Raw genomic sequence first — 27,793 nt, forward strand, 5'->3', positions numbered from 1 at the left:
ATAACCTGGGTCCAGGGCCCTTAGGGTCCATTGTGCTCAGGTGGGGATGGGGTATCTACACTTGGGTTGTGGGGGGGGTAGGTGGGGCTGGAAGCAGCATTTTACCCTCTAACTCATTGGACGCAGTAGTCTTTGTTGGGTCTACATGTGTGCCCTCCTCTGTGGTTTACATTATTACAACCAAGAGGTTCTGTTAATTCAGATCCACTTCACATACCACAGTACAGAAGGGTAAAGGTAAGAACAGAACCTCTGATAGCATTCCGCACTATGAAAAGTGAGACATTGATGCTGAGCTTCAAACAAAACAAAGGAACATTGTACTTGAAGATAACAAAACCTATTGAAACATCTACCTGATAAGGTCCTTGCAGAGTGGTGGGAACGGGTGCTGCTGGTAGTGCCCAAACACCTCAAATACAATGGGTTGAGTCTTAATATACTCTATGAAGGACTTGGTTACTTCAACTGCAATCTGTAAAAAACAAGTACAACTTTCATCATATATATGTTTGTTTAACTGAGCTTTCAGGGGTTAATAAGTGATGCTTGACAACACTGTTCGTAGAACCATTTAATTATGAATCATAGAGCCCCCTACAGTGTGGAAGCAGGCCATTCAGCCTATCAAGTCCAAAGCAACCCTCCGAAGAGAATCACATCCAGACCTGGCCCTCATCCCATCCCTGTAACCCTAATTTCCCAACGAATCCATCTAACCTGCACATCCCTAGACACTATAGGCAATTTACCATGGACAATCCATCTAACCTGCACATCTTTGGGACTGTGGGAGAAAATCAGGGCACCCAGAGGAAACCCATGCAGACACAGGGAGAATTTGCAAACTCCATACAAATAGTTGCCCAAGGCTGGAATTGAACCTAGGCCCCTGGGCGTGATGAGGCAGCAGTGCTAACCATCCAGCCACCATGTCAACTGTTGATGACATCTTCCATCACTTTATCGATCATTAAGAGTAGAATGAATCAGAAATTGGATGGGGTTGATTTGTCCTGATTTTTGTATACAGGTCATAACTGGGCAATTTTTCACATTGTCAGGTAAGTACAAGTGTTTTAATTATACTGGAACAGCTTGGTAGGGGAGAGGCAATTTCTGAAGCACACATCTTCAGTACTATTGCTGGGATATCAGCCGGGCCCATAGCCTTTGCACTATCCAGTGCCTCCAACTGTTTCTTGATATCACGTGGAGTAAATAGAATTGTCTGACGACTGGCATCAGTAATGCTGGGGACCACTGGAGGAGGCTGAAGTGGATCATCCATTTGACACTTCTGGCTGAAGATTGCTGTGAAAGCTTCAGCCTTATCCTTTACACTGATGTGTTTGGCTCTTCCATCATTGAGGATGGGGATGTTTGTGAAGTCTCCTCCGCCGAATTGTTTAATTTACACCATTATTCATGACTGGATCAGACAGGACTTCAGAGTTTATATCTGATCCATTGGTTGTGGAATCACTTAGCTCTATTAGTCACTTGCTACTTATGCTGCTTGGCACGCAAGTAGTCCTGACTGGTAGCTTCACCAGACTGAACCACATTTTTAGATATGTCTAGTGCTGCTCCCAGCATGTCCTCTTGTACTCTCCATTGAAACATTCTATAATACTTGAAGGAAGGTTGGGAGCTACATTGGTATACTTGTACTGCGTTGAAAGCTGTCCAACAATGAAGAAGCAGCAGCTGGAACCTGGGCTCGCCTGCAAGCATGAATAAGGAATCCTGTCTCCACCTTGTCTCATCACTTGGGGTCACTACTGTTGCCTAATACCATCTGGGGTTGGTCTTCCTGATCTCCTGGGAGCAGATGTTACCTGATTTATTTGCATCTGTTTCCTTCTACCATACCATCAGCATCAATCCTACAATGTCCTGTCTACCATCTGGAACTTGCTGTCAAACTCTTGTACCTGGTTGTCACTCATGACTCATTTGGAAACCTCCTCAACTAAATTTTTTAACCAAGCCTTCAGCCACTAGCTTCGACTCTTCTTCCAATCTCCACTGAATCGCATTTGCTTTTAGATGGACATTAAAAGAGCTTTGGTCCAAGCACACGATGCGATCATCAATCTGTCAATAATATCATTAATATGATGAAACCCCCAAACTCTCAGAAACTGAAAACCTTACAAAAGATCTTTGGTACAGCCAGCAGTTAGACTGGGGATTGTATCTTGTTCTACATGATCACAATTCTACCTTCATTTGTGCTACTCACGTTTTGGACATGGTAAAAACCAAGTGGGGGGCCTCGGCCTGTGTTTTTCAATGGTTCTGTGGAAAACGCTTCTTCCTGGCGATGAATGAAACTGGAAAGGAGAGGAAAATCACAGTTTCACCTTTTTCATTGAAGGTTCTTTTCATTTATATTATCAGCCCTGAACAGAAACATCAGGCAATTCAGAATGACACAGGCTGCAATGTGTGGGCATTGGAATAGAGATGGTCTAGAGATGGCTTGAGAGATGGTGCAGGAGGGAGGGATTCAGATTTTTGAGACCTTGGGACCGGTTCTGGGGGATGTGGGACTATTACAAATTGGATGGTCTACACCTGGGCCGGACTGGAAACAATGCCCTTGTGGGGCTGTTTTTGCTAATGCTATTGGGGAGGGTTTAAACAAATGTGGCAAGGGTTGGGAACCAAATGAGGAGGTTAGGGGACAGCAAGGAGGTAGTAACTAAAGCCTGTAAGGAACTAGGTCATGAAGTCAGCATGACTAAGGGGAAGAGGAGGCAGGGAGCAGTTGATGAACGCATAGGGACTGGTAGTCTGAGGTGTTTTTGTTTTAATGTGAGAAGTGTAGTAGGTAAGGCAGATGAACTTAGGGCTTGGATTAGTACCTGGGAGTATGATGTTATTGCTATTACTGAGACTTGGTTGAGGGAAGGGCATGACTGGCAACTAAATATCCCAGGATATCGATGCTTCAGGTGGGACAGAGAATGAGGTAAAGGGGTGGAGGAGTTACATTACTAGTCAGAGAGGATACCACAGCTGTGCTGAAGGAGGGCACTATGGAGGACTCAAGCAGTGAGGCAATATGGGCAGAGCTCAGAAATAGAAAGGCAGTAACAATTTTGGGGCTGTATGCAGGCCTCCCAACAGCAAACATGAGATAGAGTTACAAATATGTAAAGAGTTATGGAAAGATGTAGGAGCAACAGGGTGGTGGTGATAGGAGATTTCAATTTCTAATTTTCCACTTAGCATTAGAGGTCCAGATGGAGCAGAATCTGTAAGGAGCATCTAGGAGAGTTTTCTAGACCAGTATGCAAATAGGCCAACTCGAGAAGGGGCCATACTGGACCTGGTATTGGGGAATGAACCCAGCCAGGTGGTTCAAGTTTCAGTAGGGGATTACTTTGGGAATAGTGATCATAATTCCACAAGTTTTAGAATACTCGTAGACAAAGATGAGAGTGGTCCTAAAGGAAGAGTGCTAAAATAGGGGAAGGCCAACTATACAAAACTTAGCAGGAGCTGGGGAATGTGGATTGGGAGCAGCTGTTTGAAGGTAAATCTAAATTTGGTATGGTGGGAGGCTTTTAAAGAGAGGTTGATTCGTGTGCAGGGCAGACATGTCCCTGTGAAAATGAGGGCTAGAAATGGCAAGATTGGGGAACAGGTGAAATTGTGAGACTAGCTAAGAGGAAAAAGGAAGCATACATAAGGTCTAGGTGACTGAAACAGCTGAAGCTTTGGAAGAATATCGGGAAAATAGGACCAATCTGAAATGAGGAATTAAGAGGGCTGAAAGGGGTTTTGAAATATCTTTAGCAAACAGGGTTAAGGAAAATCCCAAAGCCTTTTATTCATATATAAGAATCAAGAGGGTAACTAGAGAAAGGGTTGGCCCACTCAAGGACAAAGGAGGAAAGTTAAGCATACAGTCAGACAAAATGGGTGAGATTCTTAATAAGTAATTTGCATCGGTATTCACCAAGGAGAGAGACATGAAGAATATTGAGGTTAGGGAAAGAAGTTTGATTGCTCGAGGTCAAGTCGATATAAGGAGGGAGGAAGTGTTGGGTATTCTAAAAGGCATTAAGGTGGACAAGTCCCCAGGTCCAGATGGGATCTATCTCAGATTACTGAGGAAAGCGAGAGAGGAAATAGCTGGGACCTTAACAGATATCTTTGCAGCATCCTTGAACACAGGTGAGGTCCTAGAGGACTAGAGAATTGCTAATGTTGTCCCCTTGTTTGAGAAGGGTAGTAGGCATAACCCAAATAAATATAGACTGGGGGGCCTGACGTAAGTGGTAGGGAAGCTGCTGGAGAAGGTACTGAGGGATAGGATTCATTCCCATTTTAAAGAAAATGGGCTTATCAGTGACAGGCAACATGGTTTTGTGCAGTGAAGGTCATGTCTTATCAACTTAATAGAATTCTTTGAGGAAGTGACAAAGTTAATTGATGAGGGAAGGGCTGTAGATGTCATATACATGGACTTCAGTAAGGCTGATGGAGAAAGTGAAGTCGCATAGGATCCAGGATGGACTAGCTAAATGGATAGAGAACTGGTTGGGCAAGAGAGTAGTAGAGGAAGGGAGTTTCTTAATATGGAGAATTGTGACCAGTGGTGTTCCACAGGGATCTGTGTTGGGGCCACATGTCTTTGTGATCTTGAGGAAGGAACAGGTGGTCTGATTAGCAAGTTTGCAGATGACACTATGATTGGTGGAGTAGCAGATAGTGAAGGGGACTGTCAGAGAATACAGCAGAATATGGATAGTTTAGAGAGTTGGGCATAGAAATGGCAGATGGATTTCAATCCAAAATGTGAAGTGATGCATTTTGGAAGATCCCATTCAAGAGCGAACTATACGGTAAATGGAAAAACCGTGGGAAAAACTGATGCACAGAGAGATCTGGGTGTTCAGGTCCATTGTACCCTGAAGGTGGCCATGCAGGTCGATAGAGTGGTCAAGAAGTTCTGCAATAATTCTGCCAGTCAGTTCACTGTCAAGAATCAACGCTAGGTCTGACTTGACCAAGGTCACTCAGAAACCAGAGACATTAACCAGCTTCCACAAAGGATGTGTGCAGCAAGGATGTTTCAAAACTCCTCAACAAGTGATAATCAGTAGATTTAGCATGGTTTCCATGGCTACAGTGAAGGCATACTTCCCTTCATCGGACGGGGTATTGAATACAAGAGTTGACATCAGACATCAGTTTGGCTATATTTGGAATACTGCATACAATTCTGGTCACCACATTGCCGAAAGGATGTGGATCCTTTGGAGAGGGTGCAGAGGAGATTCACCAGGATGTCGCCTGGTATGGAGGGTGCTAGCTATGAAGAGAGGTTGAATAGATTAGGATTATTTTCATTATAAAGATAGAGGTTGCGGGCAGACCTGATTGAGATCTACAAAAAGGTGAGAGAGATAGACAGGTTGGATAGCAAGAAGCTGTTTCCCAGAGTGGGGGAGTCAATTACTAGGGGTCACAAGTTCAAGGTGAGGGGGAAAGTTTAAGGGAGTTAAGTGAGAGGGGAAAGTTTCTCACGCAGAGAGTGGTGGGTGCTTGGAATGCATTGCCAGCAGAGGTGGTAGAGGTGGGCACAATGGCGACATTTAAAATGTTCTAGACTGATACATGAATGCGCAGGGAGCAGAGGGATACAGATCCTTGGAAAATAGGTGAAAGGTTTAAATAGAGGATCTGGAGTAGACTTGAAGGGCCAAAGGGCCTGCTGTGCTGTAATTTTCTTTGTTCTTTGTTCTTTAGTTGCTCCACTGGATAACCTCTGGATACTGCCAACAGGATCACTTCCCACCCTTGCTGTACCCAGTGTGTTCTACAATAATTCTGCCAGTCAGTTCACTGTCAAGAATCAACGCTAGGTCTGACTTGACCAAGGTCACTCAGAAACCAGAGACATTAACCAGCTTCCACAAAGGATGTGTGCAGCAAGGATGTTTCAAAACTCCTTAACAAGTAGATCAGTAGATTTAGCATGGTTTCCATGGCTACAGTGATGTATATATTAATAACACAGCCAGTATAGTCAGGTAAATCGATCTACACAAACTCAAATATTAAATAATCATGCTTTTCGGCAATATTTCAGAGATATATCTCTGATCCCACTGACACAGCCATGAGGAGATGGAACATTCCAGAATGAAAAAATCAGCAAAGCTGGAAAATGAGACATACAGCACTTCAAAATGGAACTCCACTATGAGCAGTACATTCATTTTCCAGCATTACCGCATTTTCCCTCTGGGATGGTCTCTCCAGTTTTTGAAGGTACAGAGACCATTATGAGTTCTATCGACATGGCAATGGGTCCATATAGCAGAGATATAGAATAGCAATGGGCAACTTACTTGAACTGACAGAAGATATCAGCATATTCAGCTGAGATACTCGAGGCCTGTAGAACGGTCACTCTAAAAGTGAAGTTGCTGCCGATTTTGAGATGTTCTACGATTCCATCCATCTGTGTGTCTACCGGGGACTTCTCTGGACTATCAGGTTCCTCCTGGGTTGCTGCAGAATGTAAAAAAGGAAATCAATGGGCAATCCCCGAAAGGCAGAGGCACATCTAAGTTTCAAGGGGGGCGTTGGACTGAGTTGAAATGATTAAACTCAGTCCTACCCACAGTGGCTCAGTGCTTAGCACTTTTGTCTCACAGTGCCAGGGACCCGGATTTGAATCCAGCCTCAGGGGACTGTCTATGTGGAGTTTGCACATTCTCCCTGTGTCTGCTTGGGTTTCTTCCCACAATCCAAAGATGTGGAGGTTAGGCGAATTGGCCATGCTAAATTTCCCATAGTGTACAGGAAGGTGATTTTATAAACCTCTATAAGGTCACCACTCAGCCTCCGACACTCCAGGGGAAACAACCCCAGCCTATTCAACCACTCCCTATAGTTCAAACCTCTAACCCTGGCAATACCCTTGTATATCTTTTCTGAACTCTTTCAAGTTTCAGAACATCTTTCCAATAGAAAGGAGACCAGAATTACATGCAATATTCCAACAGTGGCCTAAACAATGATCTGTACAGCCACAACATGACCTCCCAACTCCTTCACTCAATACTCTGACCAATAAAGGAAAGCATGTCAAACACTTTCTTCACTATCCTATCTACCTGCGACTCCACTTTCAAGGAGCTATGAACCTGCACTCCAAGGTCTCTTTGTTCAGCAGCACTCCTTAGGACCTTTCCATTAAGTGTTAAGTCCTGCTAAGATTTGCTTTCCCAAAATGCAGCACCTCGCATTTATCTGAATTAAACTCTATCTGCCACTTCTCAGCCCATTGGCCCAGCTGGTCAAGATCCCGTTATAATCTGAAGTAACCGTCTTCGCTGTCCACTACACCTCCAATTTTGGTGTCACCTTCAAACGTACTCACTATACCTCCTATGCTCACATCCAAATCATTTAAATAAATGACAAAAAGCTGTGGACCCAGCATTGTGGCACTCTACTGGTCACAGGCTTCCAGTCTGAAAAGTAATTCCCCCCCCCCACCACAACCAACTTCTGCCTTCTAACTTTGAGCCAGTTCTGTATCCAAATGGCTCGTTCTGCCTGTATTCCATGAGATCTCAACTTCTTAATGAGTCTCCCATGGGAAACCAATGTCGAATGCCTTACTGAAGTCCATATAGATCGCGTCCACCATTCTACCTTCATCATTCCTCTTTGTTACTTCTTCAAAAACTCAATCAAGTTTGTGAAACATGACTTCCCATGCACAAAGCCATGTTGACTATCCTTAATCAGTCCTTGCCTTTCCAAATACATGTAAATCTGGTCCCTCAAGATTGCCTCCCACAACTTGTCCATCACCGATATCAGGCTCACCGGTCTATAGTTCCCTGGTTTGTCCTTACCATCCTTTTTAAAGAGTGGCACTACGTTAGCCAACCTCCAGTCTTCCGGCACCTCACCTGTGACGATCGATTATACAAATATCTCAGCAAGAGGCCCAGCAATCACTTCTCTAGCTTCCTATAGAGTTCTAGGGTACACCAGATCATGGGGATTTATCCACTTTTATGTGTTTCAAGACATCCAGCACTTCATCTTCTGTAATATGGACATTTTTCAATATATCACCATCTATTTCCCTACATTCTATATTTTCCCTGTCTTTTTCCACAGTGAACACTGATACAAAGTACTCGTTTTGTATCTCCCCCATTTCCTACGGCTCCACACAAAGGCCGCCTTGCTGATCTTTGAGAGGCCCTATTTTCTCCCTAGTTATCCTTTTGTCCTTAATGTATTTGTATAAACCCTTTGGATTCTCCTTAATTCTATTTGCCAAAGCTATCTCATGTCCCCTTTTTGCTCTCCTGATTTCCCTCTTAAGTATAATCCTACTGCCTTTATACTCTTCTAAGAATTCATTTGATCTGTCTTGTCTATACCTGACATATGCTTCCTTCTTTTTCTTAACCAAACTCTCAATTTCTTTAGTCATCCAGCATTGCCTATACCTATCAGCCTTTTCTTTCACCCTGACAGGAATATACCTTCTCTGGATTCTCGTTATCTCATTTCTGAAGGCTTCCCATTTTCCAGTCGTCCCTTTACCTGCAAACATGTTTCTGTAATTGCTATAATATCCCAGTCCCATGTTCCTAACCATGCCTGAGTTCATCTGCCTTCCCTGTTAGGCCCTTTGCATTGAAATAAATGCAGTTTAATTGATTAGTCTTACGCTGTTCTCTGCTTTGTCCCTGCCTGCCCTGATTGTTTGAATCACTTCTTTTATCAACTGTACCAGTCTCAGATTGATCTCTTTCCTCACTATCTCCCAGGGTCTCACCCTTCCCCAAGTTAATAGTTTAAACCCTCCCGAGCAGCTCTAGCAAATCTCCCTGCCAGTATATTAGTCCCCTTCCAATTCAGGTGCAATCCGTCCTTCTTGTACAGATCACTTCTACCCCATAAGAGATTCCAATGATCCAAAAATGTGAATCCTTCTCCCATATACAAGCCCCTCAGCCATGCATTCATCTGCTCTATCCTCCTATTCCTAACTTCACTAGCTTGCAGCACCGTGAGTAATCCATAATCCAGATATTATACTCTCGAGGATTTCCTTTTTAAATTCCTTCCAAACTCTATTTTTATCCCTTCAGAATCTCTTCCTTTTCCTCTCCTACATCATTGGTTCCAATGTGGACAATGATCTCCTGCTGGTCCCTCTCCCCCTTGAGAACATTCTGCACCCTCTCTGGGACATCCTTAACCAGGGAGGCAACACACCATTCTGATTTTTTGCTGCTGGCTACAGAAATGTCTGTCTGTGCCTCAGACTAGAGAGTCCCCTAACGAAATTGATCTCTTGGATCCCGACGTACCCCTCATTGCATTAGAGCCAGTCTTGATACCAGAAATCTGGCTGTTCATGCTATATTCCCCTGAGAATCCGTCACCCCCTACATTTTCCAAAACAGCATACCTGTTTGAAATGGGGATAAACACAGAAGGCTGCTACACTACCTGCCTACCTCTCTTACCTTTCCTGAAGTTAACCCATCTATGTGACTATATCTGCAACTTTTCTGTCTTCCAATAACTGCCAACCCCTTGCTCTTATAAATTCCTCATTGCCTCTAATTGTCTCTCCAACCAATCCATTCAATATGATAGGATTTGCAACCAATGGCATTTATTGCAGATATAATCCTCAGTAACACGTAAACTCTCCCTAAACTCCCACATCCGACAAGAAGAGCACATCACTCTACTAAAGGACACTTTTGCTTCTTCAAAGCTATAGACCCAGAAAATAGCACTGTCTTATTCCTCTACACAATACTGTTCCAGGCTAACTTAATACTTATGGCTTATATTTTAAGTTTAATCAAGAGACATATCTCAAAAAACATATAATCAAGAAAGAACCCACTCTACTCACTACTGCAGACTTACTGTAAGGCCACACTTAAAAATATTCACTTATCTGTTTCTGTGCTGTGACCTCTCCCAAACAGGTTCCTCCAAGATTAGATGTGAATTTCACTGTTTGTTAATTTTCCCAGATGCACTCTGAGGTCCAGCGCTACATGAATTCAACAGCAAAGGCAGGAACTGCGCATGTTCACTGCTGTGTCCATTAGCAGTGTAGGTTTCTTTCTATCTCTCTCTCTCTCCTCTGCACAGACCATGTGCTGCCTTTGTCTGTTCCTCTCCCTTTTAAAAATGCTGTTTTGATTTTTTTTTCTCCAAAGTTCCAAAACAATGCAACAGCATATCAAACAGTAATTGCTGCTCCCAGAATTTGAGGAAATCACCTCCAACACCTCATAGAGATGTACAGCACAGAAACAGACCTGTCCATGCCAACAAGTTATCATAAATTAATCTAGTCCCATTTGCCAGCACTTGGCTCATATCCCTCTAAACCCTTCCTATTCATATACCCATCCAGATGCCTTTTAAATGCTGTAGTTGTACCCACCTCCATCACTTCCTCTGGCAGCTCATTCCGTACAAGCACCACCCTCTGTGTGAAAATGTTGCCCGTTAGATCCCTTTTAAATCTTTCCCCTCTCACCCTAAACCTTTACCCTTTATTTCTGGACTCCCCCACCCCAGGGAAAAGACTTTGTCTATTCACCCTATCCATGCCCCTCATGATTTTGTAAACCTTTGTAAGCTCCAGCCTCTCCCTTTAGCTCAAACCCTCCAACCATGGCAACATCCATTTACACAGGATAAAGCAGATTCTGTGAGTCCTCGCTAACATCTGCCCTACCCCTGACATTTTGACTCTCTCCTCCCAGGTTTGACAACTTCAATATTCTCGGTGGAAATGAGAGTTAGTTGTTTGAAAGAGATTGGTACGATTTTGGATTTCAAGTTCACAACCAATTGTCTTCTGTAAGTCATTGCTGAATATGCTTCCCTTGTCCTTTCAGGTGCTACAAACCAGATCATACTGCTTCACTGAATAAAATAAAACATATCTTGTCATCAGGGTTCTAAAAACTTTGTTTTAAATGTCAGGAACTAATTGATGATGAAATTTTTTCGAAGAACTTTGAGGTAAGAGAGTCAGACAATCCCAGGGTCAGCTCCTGATTTATACGGAGTTGACTGAAATTTTGGTAAATCTGTATTGTCCTGTTTTATATTATCTCCAAAATCAAATTTACCCTCGAGAGATAGAAGGAGCGTGGAAACAACACTGATTTTTCTATCCCAGGGATGTTTCAATTGTGATGATACTACAGCTTTGAAAGCGGTATTTTGTCCTTTTTTTTAAAGAGAGCTTTTAAGGCAGAGGTTTTGAGCAGTCTGTGCAGAACTACGAGTGTAGGCAGTTTGTGAGGCCTTGGGTTTTTATGTAAAATTTGGAACAATAGAAGTAGCCTGAATGGATGGGTCAAGCTCACACAGAACCAGGACTTTTAGTCTTAGCTTTTAGCAGTTGTTACTGGGGTCTCAGCAGGGTTTGGATGCTGCAGTACATCTCTCCCTGCGACACTCTCTGAGTTTCCTCTTGGTGTTTTCCTGCTACTGGAGTTGTATGTGAGATAATCCATTTTTCTGAATTTGCCTTTTGCCAAGAGTGCGTTTATCAGATGCTCCTATATTGGAACAGTTAATGAGTAAGTTTTACTGTATCTATTGTTTTGTTAAGCATTTCATTAGAATTACATCTAGGCCAATTTTTTTTTTTGGTATGTTTTACGTATAGTGTATAATAAATTAGGTTTTGCATAATATCAAGTAGTTCAACCAATCTAATTGCAACTGGAATGAAACACCTTACATTTACCTTTAAAATAGAAAATGTTAGGGTCTTGGTTACCTTCTAATACACTTTGAGGAGGTTTGGTCAAGTCAATAACATAATTGCTTATTCTGTATCACCATTTTAACTGACTTATTACCTTAGTGCAAATTGCTAGGATCGAGCAGTAACATTGTTTGAATGTTCTTAAACAAATGTTTTCTTCTCCAATTAGCTCCTGACCTCCGAAGCACAGAACTTTCTATTCCAGTTATTCGTGTTAATTCTGATTCAAACTGGGTTAGCCATGTGCTGCAATCGGTTTTGATGGGACAGTGCATACCTGCGCAGGTATTGTTGTTGACCTCATCAGCCGAGGGACCTGAATCACTCGATTGGCCCTGTCCTTCCACAATCCGCAGCTCCTCCTGCGATGTGCCGGAGCGAGACATGCCAGCTGTACAACAATCCGACTGAAACTGAACAGAGTGATCACAGAGTGAACTTCACACACAAAGAGGTCTTCTTCTTCAAATGCTTATTTGTAGACCTAGTTTGTGATCCCTAGCATCCCAGTGAATGAACACTGTTACAACAGAACATCGGGACAGCAGAAACTTGAGCAGGAGTGGGCCATTCAGTCTTTCTAGTCTGTTTCATTATTCAATGACATCACAGCTCATTGTCTACCTCTGCGCCATTTTCCTGCATCATTCCCCATTCTTTGATATTTTTAGTGCATAGTAATCCATCAAACACAGTCTTAAAGAACAAACAAAAGAACAAGAATAAAAGGGAAGTACAGCACAGGAACAGGCTCTTCGGCCCTCCAAGCCTGTGCCGATCATCATGCCCTAACTAAACTTTAACAAACCTTCTTTCCTTATTCAGTCTGTATCCCTCTATTATCTCCCTATTCATGTAACCATCCAGATGCCTCTTAAATGTCACCAACGCGCCTGCTTCCACCACCTCTTCAGGCAGTGCATTCCAAGCTCTTCCCACTCTCTGCATGAAAGACTTTCCTCAAACATCTCCCTTAAACATTCCCCCTTCTCCCCTTGAACGTATGCCCCCTTGTATTTGAAACTTCAAACCCAGGAAAATGCTTCTGACTATCCACCTATCTATGCGTCTCCTAATTTATAGTCCTTTATCAGGCTTGCTCTCAGCCACCATCTTTCCAGTGAAAACAATCCTAGTCTTTTTAACCTTTCCCCGTAGCCAATGCCCTTGAGACCAGGCAACATCCTGGTGAACCTTTTCTGCATTCTCTCCAAAGCTTCCACATCTTTCTGGAAGTGTGGCGACTAAAAACATACTCAATTACTGAGCGTCCATAGGTCTCCCAGGAAATTCCAAAGATTGATCAATCTCTGAGGGAAGAAATTCTTCCTCACCTTATCAATAAATCTCAAGAGAAACCTCTTATTCTGAGGCTGTCTCAGATTCTAGACTGCCACTCCAAGCTTGGGCAACCTCCTTCTCACATCTACTCGGTGAAAACTTTTGAAGTACATTTGAATGAGATCACATCTCACACTTCTAAATTCCAGAGAATATAGCTCAGTCTACTTAATCTTTTTGAACCCTCAATTTTAAGAAAACATGCAATCATAAAGCTGAGACCAGCATTTATTGCCCACCTCTCATTGCCCAGAAGGTAGTTCAGAGTCTCAACTTTGCTGTGGGTCTGGAGTCACATGTAGGCCAGAGTGAATAAGGATGGTAGTTTCCGTCTCTAAAGGAGATCAGTGAACCAGACGGGTTTTTCCAATAGTTGACAATGATTTTGTGGCTATCATGAGACCCTTAATTCCAGAATTCCATATGCTTATACTAAAGAGAGAGATCTCTTTGGTAAAACCAAATTAAATCAAAATATGATCTATCAAACCAGGTTTCAATCGGGGATCTGACTTGTCCAATAATAACATCAGCTGGGATCATAACACTCCCATGTATTTGAGGCCTGCTTTCTGTGGAATTAAAACCTTAGCTTCTCATTAAACTACATCACTCAATCAACATTAATGTAAAATCCCATCATACAATGGTCCCTCTTTCTAAAGGCTTATTTACAAGATTATTAATTATACCTTTATCATTGTATAATGCTAGATACAAATGGGAGAAAGTGAGGACTGCAGATGCTGGAGATAAGAGTTGAGAGTGTGGTGCTGGAAAAGCTCAGCCGGTCAGGCAGCATCCGAGGAGCAGGAGAGTCGACGTTTCGGGCATAAGCCTTTCATCAGGATGAAGGGCTTATACCTGAAACATCGATTTTCCTGCTCCTCGGATACTGCCTGGTGGGTTGTACTTTTCCAGCACCACAGTCTTGACTAGATACGAATGGTCTATTCCTAAGTACACTGATCTAAAATACCAGTCCGCATGTATTCTAAGAGTTCATCCTTCACAACATAAGAGCTAATTGGTCCATTAACTGGTCTAAATATAGTTTGAAATACCCCAAGATTAGTCTTACCCTTGTTTCACGCACCTTTAATTTCCCGATTTCTACCTTTTACATGACCACCGCTGTTTGGTATTTAAATCAAGTCCCTCCAAAGGTTTCTGCCCCTTACTTTTCTTTAGTTCCACCTGAACTGATTCCACGCCTTGAATTTTAGAACAACAGTCATTTCTTAATACAGTACTAAAATGCCCTCTTTAAAAAAGCAAGTTACTCCATTACCTTCCCCTGACTTCCTGTCATTCTGAATGTCGTGTACCCTTGGATATTCAGATCCCATCTTTGGGTTTCTTATTGGCTATCAGGTCATGCAGATGAATTTCAGTCTGAGCTGAAAATCATCTGTTTATTGAAAACACATTCAATACAGAGCCTTTAATTTTTTTTTCACTGTTTTGTAAACTCTGTCCCTATCTGAGGCATACTCTTGAGTTCGCAATTACCAGTCCTTCTTGCCATACTCCAATTAACATTATCTTTATTGCTACCTCAATCTATTTCCTTGTCATTTCATTCCAGCTGATTCAATTTTTGCCAATGGATCTCTTGTCCCCTTTATTGAAGTTAAAACATTCAGTGTTCCTTAGTTATACAACTCACTAGAACACAGATCTCAGCATATTAGAGATTAAATACATTTCAATATTACAGCCTTGCTCTGCTTCCCAGAGTCCCATCAAGCCAAATGCCCTCAGCATATGAAACACAAAACAAGTTTGTGTCGATACACAGAGTTTTAGTAGATTGCTTTTTCTAGTGAGCACATTTGAACAGGGTTCAATGGATGGCGATGGGAAAGACAAAGATTGCTATAAGCAATACCTTCTCGAAATGCTGGTCATCAAAGGAGATCTTGGCTGTTCCTGATTGTCGAACACCAGAACCATAATCTGGAGCTTCCTCGTCAGCTACAAATAGACACAACAAAAGAACATTATGCAACAAAATAAAACACACAGATAACTATTGCAGTATCAGGCAATCCACACAGGTTCTCAGTTCACAAAAGGGAACCAGTCAGCCCACAGTGTCTGTGCTAGTTTGTTGAAAGGTCCATCCAATTAATTTCCCATTTCTCCCACCTGCTCTTTACCACAGAATTATGCATCTGCAAGTGGCATTCATTTGTTCTGTTTATCAAGTAAAAGACAGTGTCTGACCCACTGTCCCAGTCAGTCCCAGGGTCTGAAAGGACAGTGTCTGACCCACTGTCCCAGTCAGTCCCAGAGTGTGAAAGGACAGTGTCTGATCCACTGTCCCAGTCAGTCCCAGGATGTGAAAGGACAGTGTCTGACCCACTGTCCCAGAGTGTTAGAGGACAGTGTCTGACCCACTGTCCCAGTCAGTCCCAGGGTCTGAAAGGACAGTGTCTGACCCACTGTCCCAGTCAGTCCCAGTGTGTGAAAGGACAGTATCTGACCCACGGTCCCAGCCAGTCCCACAGTGTGAAAGGACAGTGTCTGATCCACTGTTCCAGTCAGTCGCAGAGTGTGAAAGGACAGTTTCTGACCCACTGTCCCAGCCAGTCCCAGAGTGTGAAAGGGTAGTGTCTGGCCCACTGTCCCAGCCAGTCCCAGAGTGTGAAAGGACAGTGTCTGACCCACTGTCCCAGTCAGTCCCAGAGTGTGAAAGGACAGTGTCTGACCCACTGTCCCAGTCAGTCCCAGAGTGTGGAAGGACAGTGTCTGACCCACTGTCCCAGTCAGTCCCAGAGTGTGAAAAGACAGTGTCTGATCCACTGTCCCAGTCAGTCCCAGAGTGTGAAAGGACAGTGTCTGACCCACTGTCCCAGCCAGTCCCAGAGTGTGAAAGGACAGTGTCTGACCCATTGTTCGAGTCAGTCCCAGAGACTGAAAGGACAGTTTCTGACATTAAACAGTATGTTTATCCATATGTTTTTACTTACCAGAAATGGCCTGAACAGCCACACGTAGAAATCCTTTGACTTCTCCCTTCTCACTGACTATTGCCACACGATGTACCAATGGCACAGGGTACAGTAAGTTACTGAGGTAAACGAATGCTCTGGAAAAAAAAAGAACATACGACATATCAGCCAATCCATCAACACAACCTTCATGCCATAGGTGGTTCTAGCCTTCCTCATTGGCTCAGGGACTTCACAGTTGGGTGTATTAAAAAACATGACATTATTTATTTGGCTTGCAGCTGGAATGTGGTAAGCCAAGAGTTTTTTTTTAACAGCAGTGACCCTTCCAGTGGCATTATGAGAGACAGGATGCTTGGAAAATTAGAATGAACAAAGATTTGGGTTTTATCTTGGCATTTCTCACTGTTTTTAAGCAAGCACTTATGTGGTGCTGGTTTCAGTTTTTCTCCATTTCACTAAATAAATCAACTACAGAAAAATAAGCTTGATTGGGCAAACACATTTTTCTCATGCTCCCTGTGGGAGAGTCTAGGACCAAAGGGCACAATCTCAGGGGTTGCACATTTAAGACAGAGATGAGGAGGAATTTTGTCTCTCAGAGTTTGAGAGTCTAAGGAATTCTTTACCACAGAGGGTTGTTGAGGTTGGTTGGTTAAATATTTTCAAGGTTAAAAAAGACAGATTTTTAATCAGTATGAGAAAAGGCAGGAAAGTGGAGTTGAGGATTATCAGATCAGCCTTGATCTCATTGGATGACACAGCTGCCTTGAGAGATTGAATGGCATATTTCTGTTCCTACGCCTGATGGTTTTACGTCAAGCTCATATGCTTCTGGAATTACAGGCAGATTGTATTACGGCCCCAGAATCTCTGTTGTTTGAGTTAGATTGGCCAGTTTCACCATTTTATAGTCAGATTACAGACTTGACTATTGTGTTCAATAACATCGTCCCACTATCTGGAATTAGGCTGCAGACTGAGGAATCTTCCTTCCATTTCAAACTATGCTTCCACTAGACCATTGTGTACAGGTATTCCTGGGTGACTCGGAACTCGTCAAGCCCGTTGAAGGATGCCTGGTGGCAAATTGATGGTTATTGAAATGGGATGAAGGTGAGGCCAGAAATGTGAATGTGAATCAGGACAATGTGCTCTGACTGCTTCAGTTCTCTGGAGTCTCACAACACAAAGCACTGATTGGTGAGGCTATACTGTGACTGGATCCATTTAAGATTCCCACATCAGATAGTCAAAGATAATAATTGGCATAGTGTTTCAGATAAAAGGGATCATATCTTGTGATAAGAATCCTAGTATTGTTGCTGGAAAGGTTAATAACAGGCCAACAAAGAATCACTGGAACCTAGCTCTCTCTTCATACAGCATTTTTCATCAATTCATCCTCTGCTGAGCTACATCCTGCCAGTCAAGGTGATGCATCAATGGAGACCAGTTGAGGGTGTATCATCCAACTTGGTTACAGATTATTAATAGAATGAGGTCTATCAAACCTGTTCTTGTAACAGCAACAATATTAGTTTTGGAACTTGCATATTCAGTGCTGGGGGGGGCACTTAAATAAATTTGAAACATTTGTGTCAATTTTTGTTGTTCTCAGCCTCTCGAAAAGCTTCAAAATCCTCTCTCATCTTCTCTTTACTCTTTTGCCTGATATGCACCATTTTAGTGAAGATGATATGGGTTGGAAGGTTTTTGCAAACACAATAACTTGTGGGTAACTAATGAATATCCATAAGGACTTCGAAAGGGTCAATGCCACATCTCAACAAGGAAACCAGTACACAGGATGTGATAACCACAGACATAGGAAAGCTAACTATAGATCGCAACTCAGCACTTTATGCATCTAGTCAAAAACAAAGTAAAAACTTTGCATTATATGGCTCAGTTTGTCTTAAAGTGCCTTACAGTGAATTATGTTTGAAGTGAATTGACTGTTGTGATATAGAATATACCACAAACAGCAATGAGATACTGGATTTGCTTTCGTGGTGAATTTGGTTGAGGTCAAAATAGATATCCTGTTCAAAACAGTGCCTTGGATTGTTTATGCCCAGTTAAAGATAGGCAGAGTTGACTTAGTATTTCATTAGAAAAGTGGACAGTACAGAACTCACTTAGCACTGCAGTGGTAGCCTGGAATTCAGGTCTTTTGTGAAGCTGGAATGCTTGAAAGAACTGAACTCTGGCTGACACATGACGAAGGATGCTTGATTCTCATTCAAGCAGTGGGATTAACAGTCAAAGTCAGCAGCTGAGTGGGTTTGTCCTGGTTGCCAACTTCTCAAAGGAGAGGTGGAAATAAATCAATCCTGGGAATGGTAACCCACTCTTAGAAGTGAATTCCACTGGGGTAGCCTCCAATTCCATCTTACACCTTTACCAGATCCTAGATCATGGGTCATAAGATCATAAGAAATAAGATCAAGAGTCGGCCATTTGGCCTGTCAAGTCTAATCCATTATTCAATAAGATCAAAGTTTATCTGATGACAACCCTAATCCACCTTCGTTTCTGTCCCAAACCATAACCATTGTATCCCTTGTCAATCCAAATGCATTCTAACTCTTCCTGGAGTAAATTCAATAACTCAGCCTCCATTTCTCCCTGGCCAAGAAATTTCTGAAGATCAACAACCCTCTGAGAGATTAAATTTTTCCATGAATTAATCTTAAATTGGAGAACCCTTATTTTGAAACTACTCCCAGTTCTAGATTCCCCAATGAGAGAAACAACCTCCCACTATCTACCCTACTAAGGCCCCTTAACATTATATGTTTAAATAAAATCACTCTTTTTCTTCTAAACTCTAGTAAGTGTAGCCGAACATGTTCGAACTTCCCTGGAAAGATAATCCCTAATCCTAGGAATGAGCTGAATGAACCCTCTCTGAACTACCTCAAATACATATCCTTTCTTCGATAGGGAGACAAAACTACATACAGTATTCTCTTTATAGATTCACTAATTTCCCTTACAGTACTTCCCTACCTTGTAACAAAGGTTAACATTCTATTGGCTACTCAATTACGTGGTGTACCTGTGTACTAATGTTCTATGATTCATGGTCAAATACACCAAGATAACTCTGGACCATTACATTCTGCAGTCTCAAATAATATTGTGTTGTTATATTCTTCCTACAACCTCACATTTCTCACATAATACCCAGATGCCAAACTTTTGACCACTCATTGTACTTACCTATAGTCCCTTACAGACTCTTTGCATCTTCCTCGCAATTTACTTTCCCATTTGCTGTTGTATCATCAACAAAATTGCCTACCAGATGGTCGGTCTCTTCGTCCAAGTCATTAATATAGATTGTAAATAATCGAGGCCTTAGGGGTGATCCCTTTAGTACTCTACTTGTTACAGATTGTTTATCTGGAAAATGACACATTTATCCTCTCAGTTTCCTGCAAGTTAGCAAGTCCTACATCTTTGCTAATGTAGCATCATGATCTCATATCTTCAGCAGTAGCCTTTTCTGTAGCACATTGTTAAATGTCTTTTGGAAGACTAAATACAAATCTACCTTTCCTCTGTATCCAACTCACTTGTTACATCCTCAAAGAACAAAATACATCTGTCAAATGTCACTACCACCTGATGAAGGAGCGTCACTCTGAAAGCTAGTGTGCTTCCAATTAAATCTGTTGGACTATAACCTGGTGTTGTGTGGTTTTTAACTTTGTACACCCCAGTCCAACACCGGTATCTCCAAATCTGTCAAATGTGATTTTCTTTTTACAAATCCATGTTGACTGCCTGATTGCATTATGATTTTCCAAGTACCTAATTACTACCTCCTTAATTTTAGCGTTTTTCCAGTGACAAACTTTAAACCAAATGGCCTTTAATGTTATGCTTTCCATCTCCTTCTTGAATTGTATGTTATATTTCCATCTCTCCAATTTGTAGAGATTGTTTTCAGAATCTAGTGAATTTTAGAAAATTGCAACAAATTCATCCAAAATCCTTGCAGCCAGTCCATAAGGACATGGTGGGTCCACCTACAGCATGTGGTCTGTAGCGGTTCAAGGAGGCAGCTCATCACCTCAAGGGCAACTAGGAATGGGCAATAAATGTTGGCCTGCCAGCATTGCCCGCATCCCAATAAGAATATTGGAAATAAGAAAGTCACTTTACGAGCCTATGATACAGACCATTAGGTTCAGGAGACTTAGCAGACTTTAGTTTCATTAACCTTCCTGGTACTTTTTTCTCGAGTGATCATGACTGTTTTAAATTGCTCTTTACCTTACGTCCACAACTTTTCTATTATGTATGTGATTATTTGGTATCTTCCACATTGAGGATAGATACAATGTATTTCTTCAAAGTCTCTGCCTTTTCCTTTTTTTCACATTGTTAATTCCCAGCCTCACTCCCCTAAGGGACAATGGATCATTGACACTGCTCTTTTCCTTTTTACCTTTCTGTAGAAGCTTTTACAGTCTGTTTTTATATTGTTTGCTAGTTTTTTGATACTCAATTTCTGCCTTTCAAGTCAAACTTAGATGATTTTTAAAATGTTGCAGCTATCCTTTGCAGCATTGTATGTTGTCTCTTCCAATTTGATACCATCCTTAACATCCTCAATTAGTTAGGGCAGTGCATTCTTCCTTTCTTCTTCAATGGAGAAGTTTTGTTGAGAGTTATGAAATATCTTCTTAAATGTCTGTCAATGCTTCTCTACCATTTTACCTTCTAACCTATTTTCCCATTTTTATTTTAGCCACATTCTTCTTGTAATCTTTTCAAACTTAAGTTTGACATGAGGTTCAGACCCAAATTTCTTATCTCTAAACTGACTGCAAAATTCTGTAATACTATGATCACTTTCACCAAGAAGTGCTTTGCTATGAGGTACCTTATTAATCCTGTCTCATTATACATTTCCAGACATAAGAGAACCTGATATATTGGTCTGAGAAACTGTTCTGAATACAGATAATGAACTCAATCACCAGGGCACCTTTGTCAATATGATCAATGCAATCTAAATTAATGGTAAAATCTCCCACGATTATTACAGTATCTTTCTTACAATCCCCACTAGTCATATGCTGTCCTAAGATATAGTGATATTCAGGGGGGCATCTATGAACAATTCTTTGTAGTAAATACTTTCCATTACTATTTTTGATCGGGCAGTCAACGTGGATTTGTGAAAAGTAAATCACATTTGACAGATGTATTATATTTCTTTGAGGATGTAACAGATCCAGAGCAAAAGAATATTCATAGTTAGTTTTCCAAAGGACACTTAACAATGTGCTACAGAAAAAGGTTACTGCAGAAGGTATGACATCATGATGCTGCATTAGCAAAGATGTAGGACTTGCTAATTTGGAGGAAACTGATTCTATATTTTGATCCTCTAAACCAAGATAATTTCTCACTAGTGTACTGATGTAATCCTTGATAAAGGGAACTGCTCCTTCTCCATTTGCTTTCTGCCTGCCCGTCTGAAATGCCAACTACCCTTGAATATTCTTGTCCAAATATGGCCATTGTACAAACATGTCTCTGTAAAGCGTATACCATATTCATTTATTTCTATTTGTGCTCTCAATTCATCCATCATATTACAAATGCTGCAAGTAACTGGATAAAGTACCTTTAATTTTGTCTTTTAACCATTTCTGATCTCATTTTTTGATGCACTATTGTGTTTGCTCTGCCCCAACCTGCCACACTCCAGTTATCATTCACACTGCATTATTACCTTGACTTTTCCTTCAATTTTCCAAATTACAGCTTATGAGAAACCAGCTCCTCCATCACAGTTGGAGGGTGGGATTTTCACTGTGACCTAGAAACAGTGTAAATCAGTAGTGAATACTGATTGAAGAAAATGTGTTTATATTTGATAAAAGGAGGTAAAATTGCAAAGTGAGAAGGTCACTATCAGCATCCTTCACTTATTCTTGCCATAACACAATAGTAAGCAGGTGGATTCCAAAGGAACCCATCCTTTGCTGAAATGAACCTGCAGTGGATGGAAAATGGGCAACCATTTAACTCAGAGACTGGTGGGTGACATCAGTCAGTGTCACCACAGGAATTTTACGTAATTTCTTTTCAGCCATCCAGCTCATTTTCAGGTTGGCACCATGGAGGAGAGTGCAGTCCCAAGTCTAAAGAAGGATATAGCTTTGGTCATATTCTGACAAAGAATTATATTAGACTTGAAATGTGAACTCTGTTTCTCTTTCCTTGCAGATGCAGCCAGGTCTACTGAGATTCTCCAGCACTTTTGGGTTTCATGTTAGGTTTCCAGCATCTGCATTATTTTGCTTTTATAGACATTGGCTCACTTGTCAAGCATTTCACAAGCTGAGTCTATCTAGATCCATATTCTACTAAATGAATAAAAACAAATTAAATTGCAAAGTATGTGTGTGTGTGTGGGGGGGGGGGGGGGGGGGGGGGTAGGGGGAGGTGGTGGAGGCATGTTAAGTTCTTTGAATAATGGAAAGGATAACATGGAGCAGACCTGGAGAAATCCAGAACTCTTCCTCAAATCTTCCAAAATGGCCTCCCAACCTCACTTACTGTGAGAAACAGCTGACCTTCTGCCTGGAAGTTCAACAGGCACTGGGACAGCTACTGAAAATTATGAGTATGTGAGACCTTTGTTGTGCCACTCCCTGTTGACCTGTTTAGAAGTCCAAACAACAACCATCTCCAATTCATTCAACCAACACCATTTCAAGAGTTGAATTCATTATCTTGGGTGCCCTTCACAAGCATTTGACAGAAAACAAACATCGGGACTTGGGGCTAATTGTTTACCTCACATGTGACCACTTTAAGGTGATTGTCACAACCAGGAATTTAGAAGTGCGTTATTTTAGAATTACTCGTTTCTAACTCTGGCAGTGTTGTGTCTCTAGAAACATGCTGAAATAGAAAATTTTGGCTCCCACCTCTACTACCAGCTAACAAGTTAAATTGTTAACATGGATACTGAGGAACAGAAGGAGTGTCTAAACAACACAAGTCAACAATCCCTCAGGAAATCCAGCCCATTATCCCGTGGCCTCGATGACTTTCAGAACGCACAGCACCTCACAGGCCTGAGCATTGTCAAATAATTTAACCACTGTTCGGCTCTTGGAAGTAGAGTTGATCAGACTGCCAATGTCATTTGATGTTTGAAGTATTTGTCTAGGCTGCTGGTTAAGCAGAGAAATTAATGAAAGTGGACTTTAGTACTGAAAATAATGCAGTTTGTAGGTTCTTGTGAAGTGACTGGGAAGATGTATTACTTGATGCTCACCTTCTAGAATTGACACAAAGGCTATTGAATTTGCTGAGTTAGCCGTTTGGCTACTGAAATAAAAAAGGTTTCGTGGTTGAGGATGCATACAGATATGGGGAATGGGGAAGAGAGGCTAAAGTCCCTGAGTGACCAAAGTAGAACCACCTATTAATCTTCATCCAACAAAGAGAGCACGCCACAGTGCCAGGACGAAGAGCAGCAAAACAGATCAGCATCAAAAGCCAGCCAAAGCCAGCCAGGCGACAGCAACCGTAGACAACCACACATGTACGACTAAAGGATAGATTCATCAACAAGTCACAATCAGCATGGGGGGGGGGGGGAAATCACTGCCGCATCGAGCAAACTTTGTCGACATAAAACATCTGCAATATATAAAAAAAAAGATTCAGTAGCATTAAGTACAAGCAACCATACTGGATCCTGTGGATTCAGTCTGCTTCAAGAGGAATCAATATTCTAATGGGATTAGTAACCAGCTTCTGTTTACTAAATTGTTAATCTTCCGTTATCAAAGGAAGATCGCACTTGCAAAGTCAACAGTTCTAATCAATTCAATGCCACACATTCAATTCTCATCCTATCACATTAAACTTTTCACCATCTCAGTGAGCGAAATGTGGGCGAGAGCGTTGGCAATCTTATACATGTTGAAATCCCTGGGGACCTGGGAATAATTTGCCCTCTCTAACTGAGACGTATAAATTTAGAGCTTTCTTCTTTTAGAAGCCAGGATTTTCAGCCAACCAACCACAGCACTGCCATCATTCCAGGTTTTCTTGTGTTCTTTTCATTCCCAGAATTCAACAGATGAAGAAATTTTCTAGCATATTTATAAAACTGAAACTATTCGGCATTATTAGAATTTCTCCAGGAACATCAATGCAAGTCCAGGATTTGAGACGCAATTAGAATTAGGTATTTACAATGAAATAGGAGACTGTGTTTGTCTTGCCTTAACATTTGATCCAAATATCTTGAGCTCTACCCTTTCCCGGATTTTTCAAATTGGTAATAAACTTCCAAGGTTAAGGGTGAGACCTTCAGCAAATATTGATGCTCAAGTAGTTAACTGCTTTTCTGTCAGTTCACACTGCATTTTTTTAATGTTTTCTAATCAACCTGGTCAGAAGTGTTATGACAAAGCTTTGGAACAGGTAGGAACTGAACCCAGTTTTACTAGCTCAGAGATAGGGACATCATCACTGTACCACAACCATTTTCAAGTGAAGGAACAAGCATTGTTTATTAATACCTCAATAAAGACAGGAAAAATGGCCTGCAGTTAGGAAATTAATTGGAAATTGTAAGCAAACCCAGTACGTAAAGGGGCAATCAGATCCAAACCTTTTGCACATCTCAATTTTCCAATGTCTGTGAATACTTGTGAAGTTACAGCTTATGTTTACGGGTTTCTTTATCTTAAATCAATGATGGCCAGCTCCATGAATGTCCCTGCTCAAAACCTGATGAAGAATTTCCCAAAGAATGGGGAAGAGTGGATACTTTGATACCTTCTGCCAGGGTGGAAAACAAGCAAAAATTATTGATGGTGGAATGTCTCAGAATTCTATCATCATGGAACCTTCACATCCTTTTGAAGTATCTTATATTTTACAGCACAGTTCAGTTTGGAAAACCATGCCCTATTGCAACCAGCAATGGTCTTCATGCTTCTGTGAAATGGTCAGGTACTTACTGCTACTAAATACTAACAATATTAGACTCACTATCGCGATGCATTGGATGGTTTAGTACAACTTCCAATCGATGATTGTTATGATATTTATATTTCTTTAACTTTGATGAAGAGACATTGGAAAAGTTTTCTCTCTTTCTCATTTGGTGAAGTTCCCAAACTCTCGCAGTACCTAAGCTGTTGTCATAATGGTTAATTTGTGTTTGGTTAGGTGGTAGTAATGGCAAAAGAAGTGAAGAGTATTACATCTCTCCAAATATTATCTCTAAATCCAAGTGTATTTTTTGTATGGCATTTTAATTAACTTTATTCCAATTCTGGTCCAGGTGAGCTGCAGTATAGGACTAAATAGGAAACATAGTGCCATGTAACTCTGTCCCAAATGCTAATCAATAAATTCACAAGGGATTGTATGATTTATATCAGCATTATGAAGGTAGCTTAAACTTCCCCAATTTCAAATGTGGCCTTAATAGTGTAAATGCAAGCTTTTATTCAATTGCTCATCATTCCCAAATACTTATTCCCAGTGTTTCTGAATACAGACACAATGCAGGGCACATACCAGATTGGCAAGGCTCCCCATCCACCATTTGTCTCTGGGATTTCAAACAGGTCAGCAGATCATCAAGATTCACTCCAACCTCCATGAACAGTGCTATCCTGAGGGCTACTGCCAGTGTTGGCTAATAGTTTGCACTGAAGAAATTTGTTTATCAACCAAGCCTTGGTTGGGCACCTTTGACCTGCTGTTTGAACTTTCAATCATTCAGTTCTTTGGGGACTGATTGTGAATTGCCATCCCATTCAGAGAGATGTGAGCCTGTGGAATTCTCTGCCACAAAGGAAAGTGGTTGAGACTAAATGTCTTCAAAAATGAATTAGATATAGTTCTTGAGGCTAAAAGAATCAAAGGCTACGGGGGAGAAAGCAGAAATAGGGTTCTGAATTGGATGATCATATTAAGCGGTGGAGCAGGTTCAAAGGGCTGTTGCTTTGATTTTTTACGTTTCTATGCAACATGATGATGTGATTGACTTTACACATTGCATCAGTACGAGGTATGTCCCCAAATAGAGTGAAATGGAATCAAATTAGAACATTGATTTTGCTGCCACAGAAATCTGTTTCACTTAAACATTTTAAATGATGAGAAATAACATCGGAATGAAAGGCTTTAATCTTTCTCCAGGGACAGTAGCAGTACCATTGTTATACATTACAACACAGGTTTGCATTAAATCTAGAGGAACAGGAATGATGACACCTATCTGACTCAAATGACCATCAGAAAGAGGTATCCTGGACACAGACAAGAGACTTGAAGCAGACTGAATATACGGTGCCCAATGGAACGGAGCTGGTAACAAGATTGGTGAGGCGCAAAGGTGGCATGCTCAGAACACAAAGCTTTCAACACAAGAAACAAAGAAATGAAGAACGTCAGTTGAAAGGAAACATTGGCTAAACTTTAAAAAACGGTAGAGCCAGCTTCTAATGTAGCGCCTACAAAACTAACAGAATATAGCTAGCACGCGGCGCAGCAAGTTTCAAAACGGGTGCACAGCAGATTTCAAAATGGCGTGCATGGTTCAAGAATATTATTTAATTAATTTTTCAAAGCCGCTGTGCTAGGGTGGCCAATTCAGATAAAATTGTAACATGTTTGGAAACTGGATGCCCTGGCATGCCTTGTTGAGATGCCCTGGCATGCCCTACTCAGAATGCCTGGCATGCCCTATTGAGATGAGCTGGCAAAGGGACAAGCTCTTTCATCAGGAGAACATTAGGATTCCAAGCTGCGGAAAAAAAAATCTGAGTTTAAACTATAAAAAAATGTCAACATGGCATGAATTGTTCAAACTGACAAGACAACTGCAGTGTCACCCGAACTAATCCTCAGTTTTGTTGTGCACACCTGTAAGTTCAAACCTCCTAAAAATAACATACTAAATAAGTTCTTTAAATGCATTCGAAAACAAATCGATTTTTTTAAGAAAAGGATATGATACAATCCTGATAATGATCACACTTATTTCCTGTGATCAAACTATTCAGTGGGGATTTTAAAATGATTAAACCATCAGAATCCTTCTCAAGAGAATCATAAAAAGTAACCTGAGACTGACTAACACATCAGAGAGCATTGATGACTGAGTGCTAAATGGAGCAGATCAACGATCTAGAGAAAGATCAGAGTTGAACAGAAAACATTTTCTGAATACTGCAATGCAGTGTCATCTGACTGCATTACCTACTGACTCAGAGGTAGTAGAGGCCACTACTGAACCAAGGCCAGCATCTTTAATGGGATCTTGGATTCTCCTCATCCATGCTTATCATGTTGACTTCACTTACTTCCTTGACACTTGTTTCAGTTCAGTCAGTTTGCATCTTGGCGTGAAATTGAACTCTGATCTGAACTTCACAACCTCTGTCTTATCCATATCCAAGATTGCTTCCTTCTGCCCTCTGCCCAACTTTATCTTACTCCTACAGCTGTCAATTTATCTCACCAAGACCTTCTTTGTTGGATTCCCAATCTCAATCCCAGACAAGCTTAAACTTCCTTAAAACTCTAATGCCCACAGTTTGACCCTGTACAAAGTTGCATCCGAATTGCTGAATCCAAACTTCTTATCCTTTTGTGACCTCAT

The 27,793-nt window shown here is 41.4% G+C and overlaps 1 protein-coding gene across 30 annotated transcripts in view; it reads right to left on the bottom strand.

The window, feature by feature from the left end:
* Positions 1–27,793, bottom strand: part of kif1aa (kinesin family member 1Aa) — a 326,170-nt gene that overhangs the window by 59,068 nt on the left and 239,309 nt on the right. For all 30 annotated transcript variants that reach the window (XM_072573022.1, XM_072573040.1, XM_072573019.1 and 27 more), the window contains 6 exons: positions 16,138–16,256; positions 15,054–15,139; positions 12,099–12,234; positions 6,375–6,537; positions 2,249–2,339; positions 357–475 (listed from right to left, as the gene is read on the bottom strand). In XM_072573022.1, coding sequence (XP_072429123.1) covers positions 357–475; positions 2,249–2,339; positions 6,375–6,537; positions 12,099–12,234; positions 15,054–15,139; positions 16,138–16,256 — 714 coding nt within the window. The remainder of the gene's footprint in view (positions 1–356; positions 476–2,248; positions 2,340–6,374; positions 6,538–12,098; positions 12,235–15,053; positions 15,140–16,137; positions 16,257–27,793) is intronic.

Source organism: Chiloscyllium punctatum, chromosome 6 (genome assembly GCF_047496795.1).
Source record: "Chiloscyllium punctatum isolate Juve2018m chromosome 6, sChiPun1.3, whole genome shotgun sequence".
Lineage (NCBI taxonomy): Eukaryota > Metazoa > Chordata > Chondrichthyes > Orectolobiformes > Hemiscylliidae > Chiloscyllium > Chiloscyllium punctatum.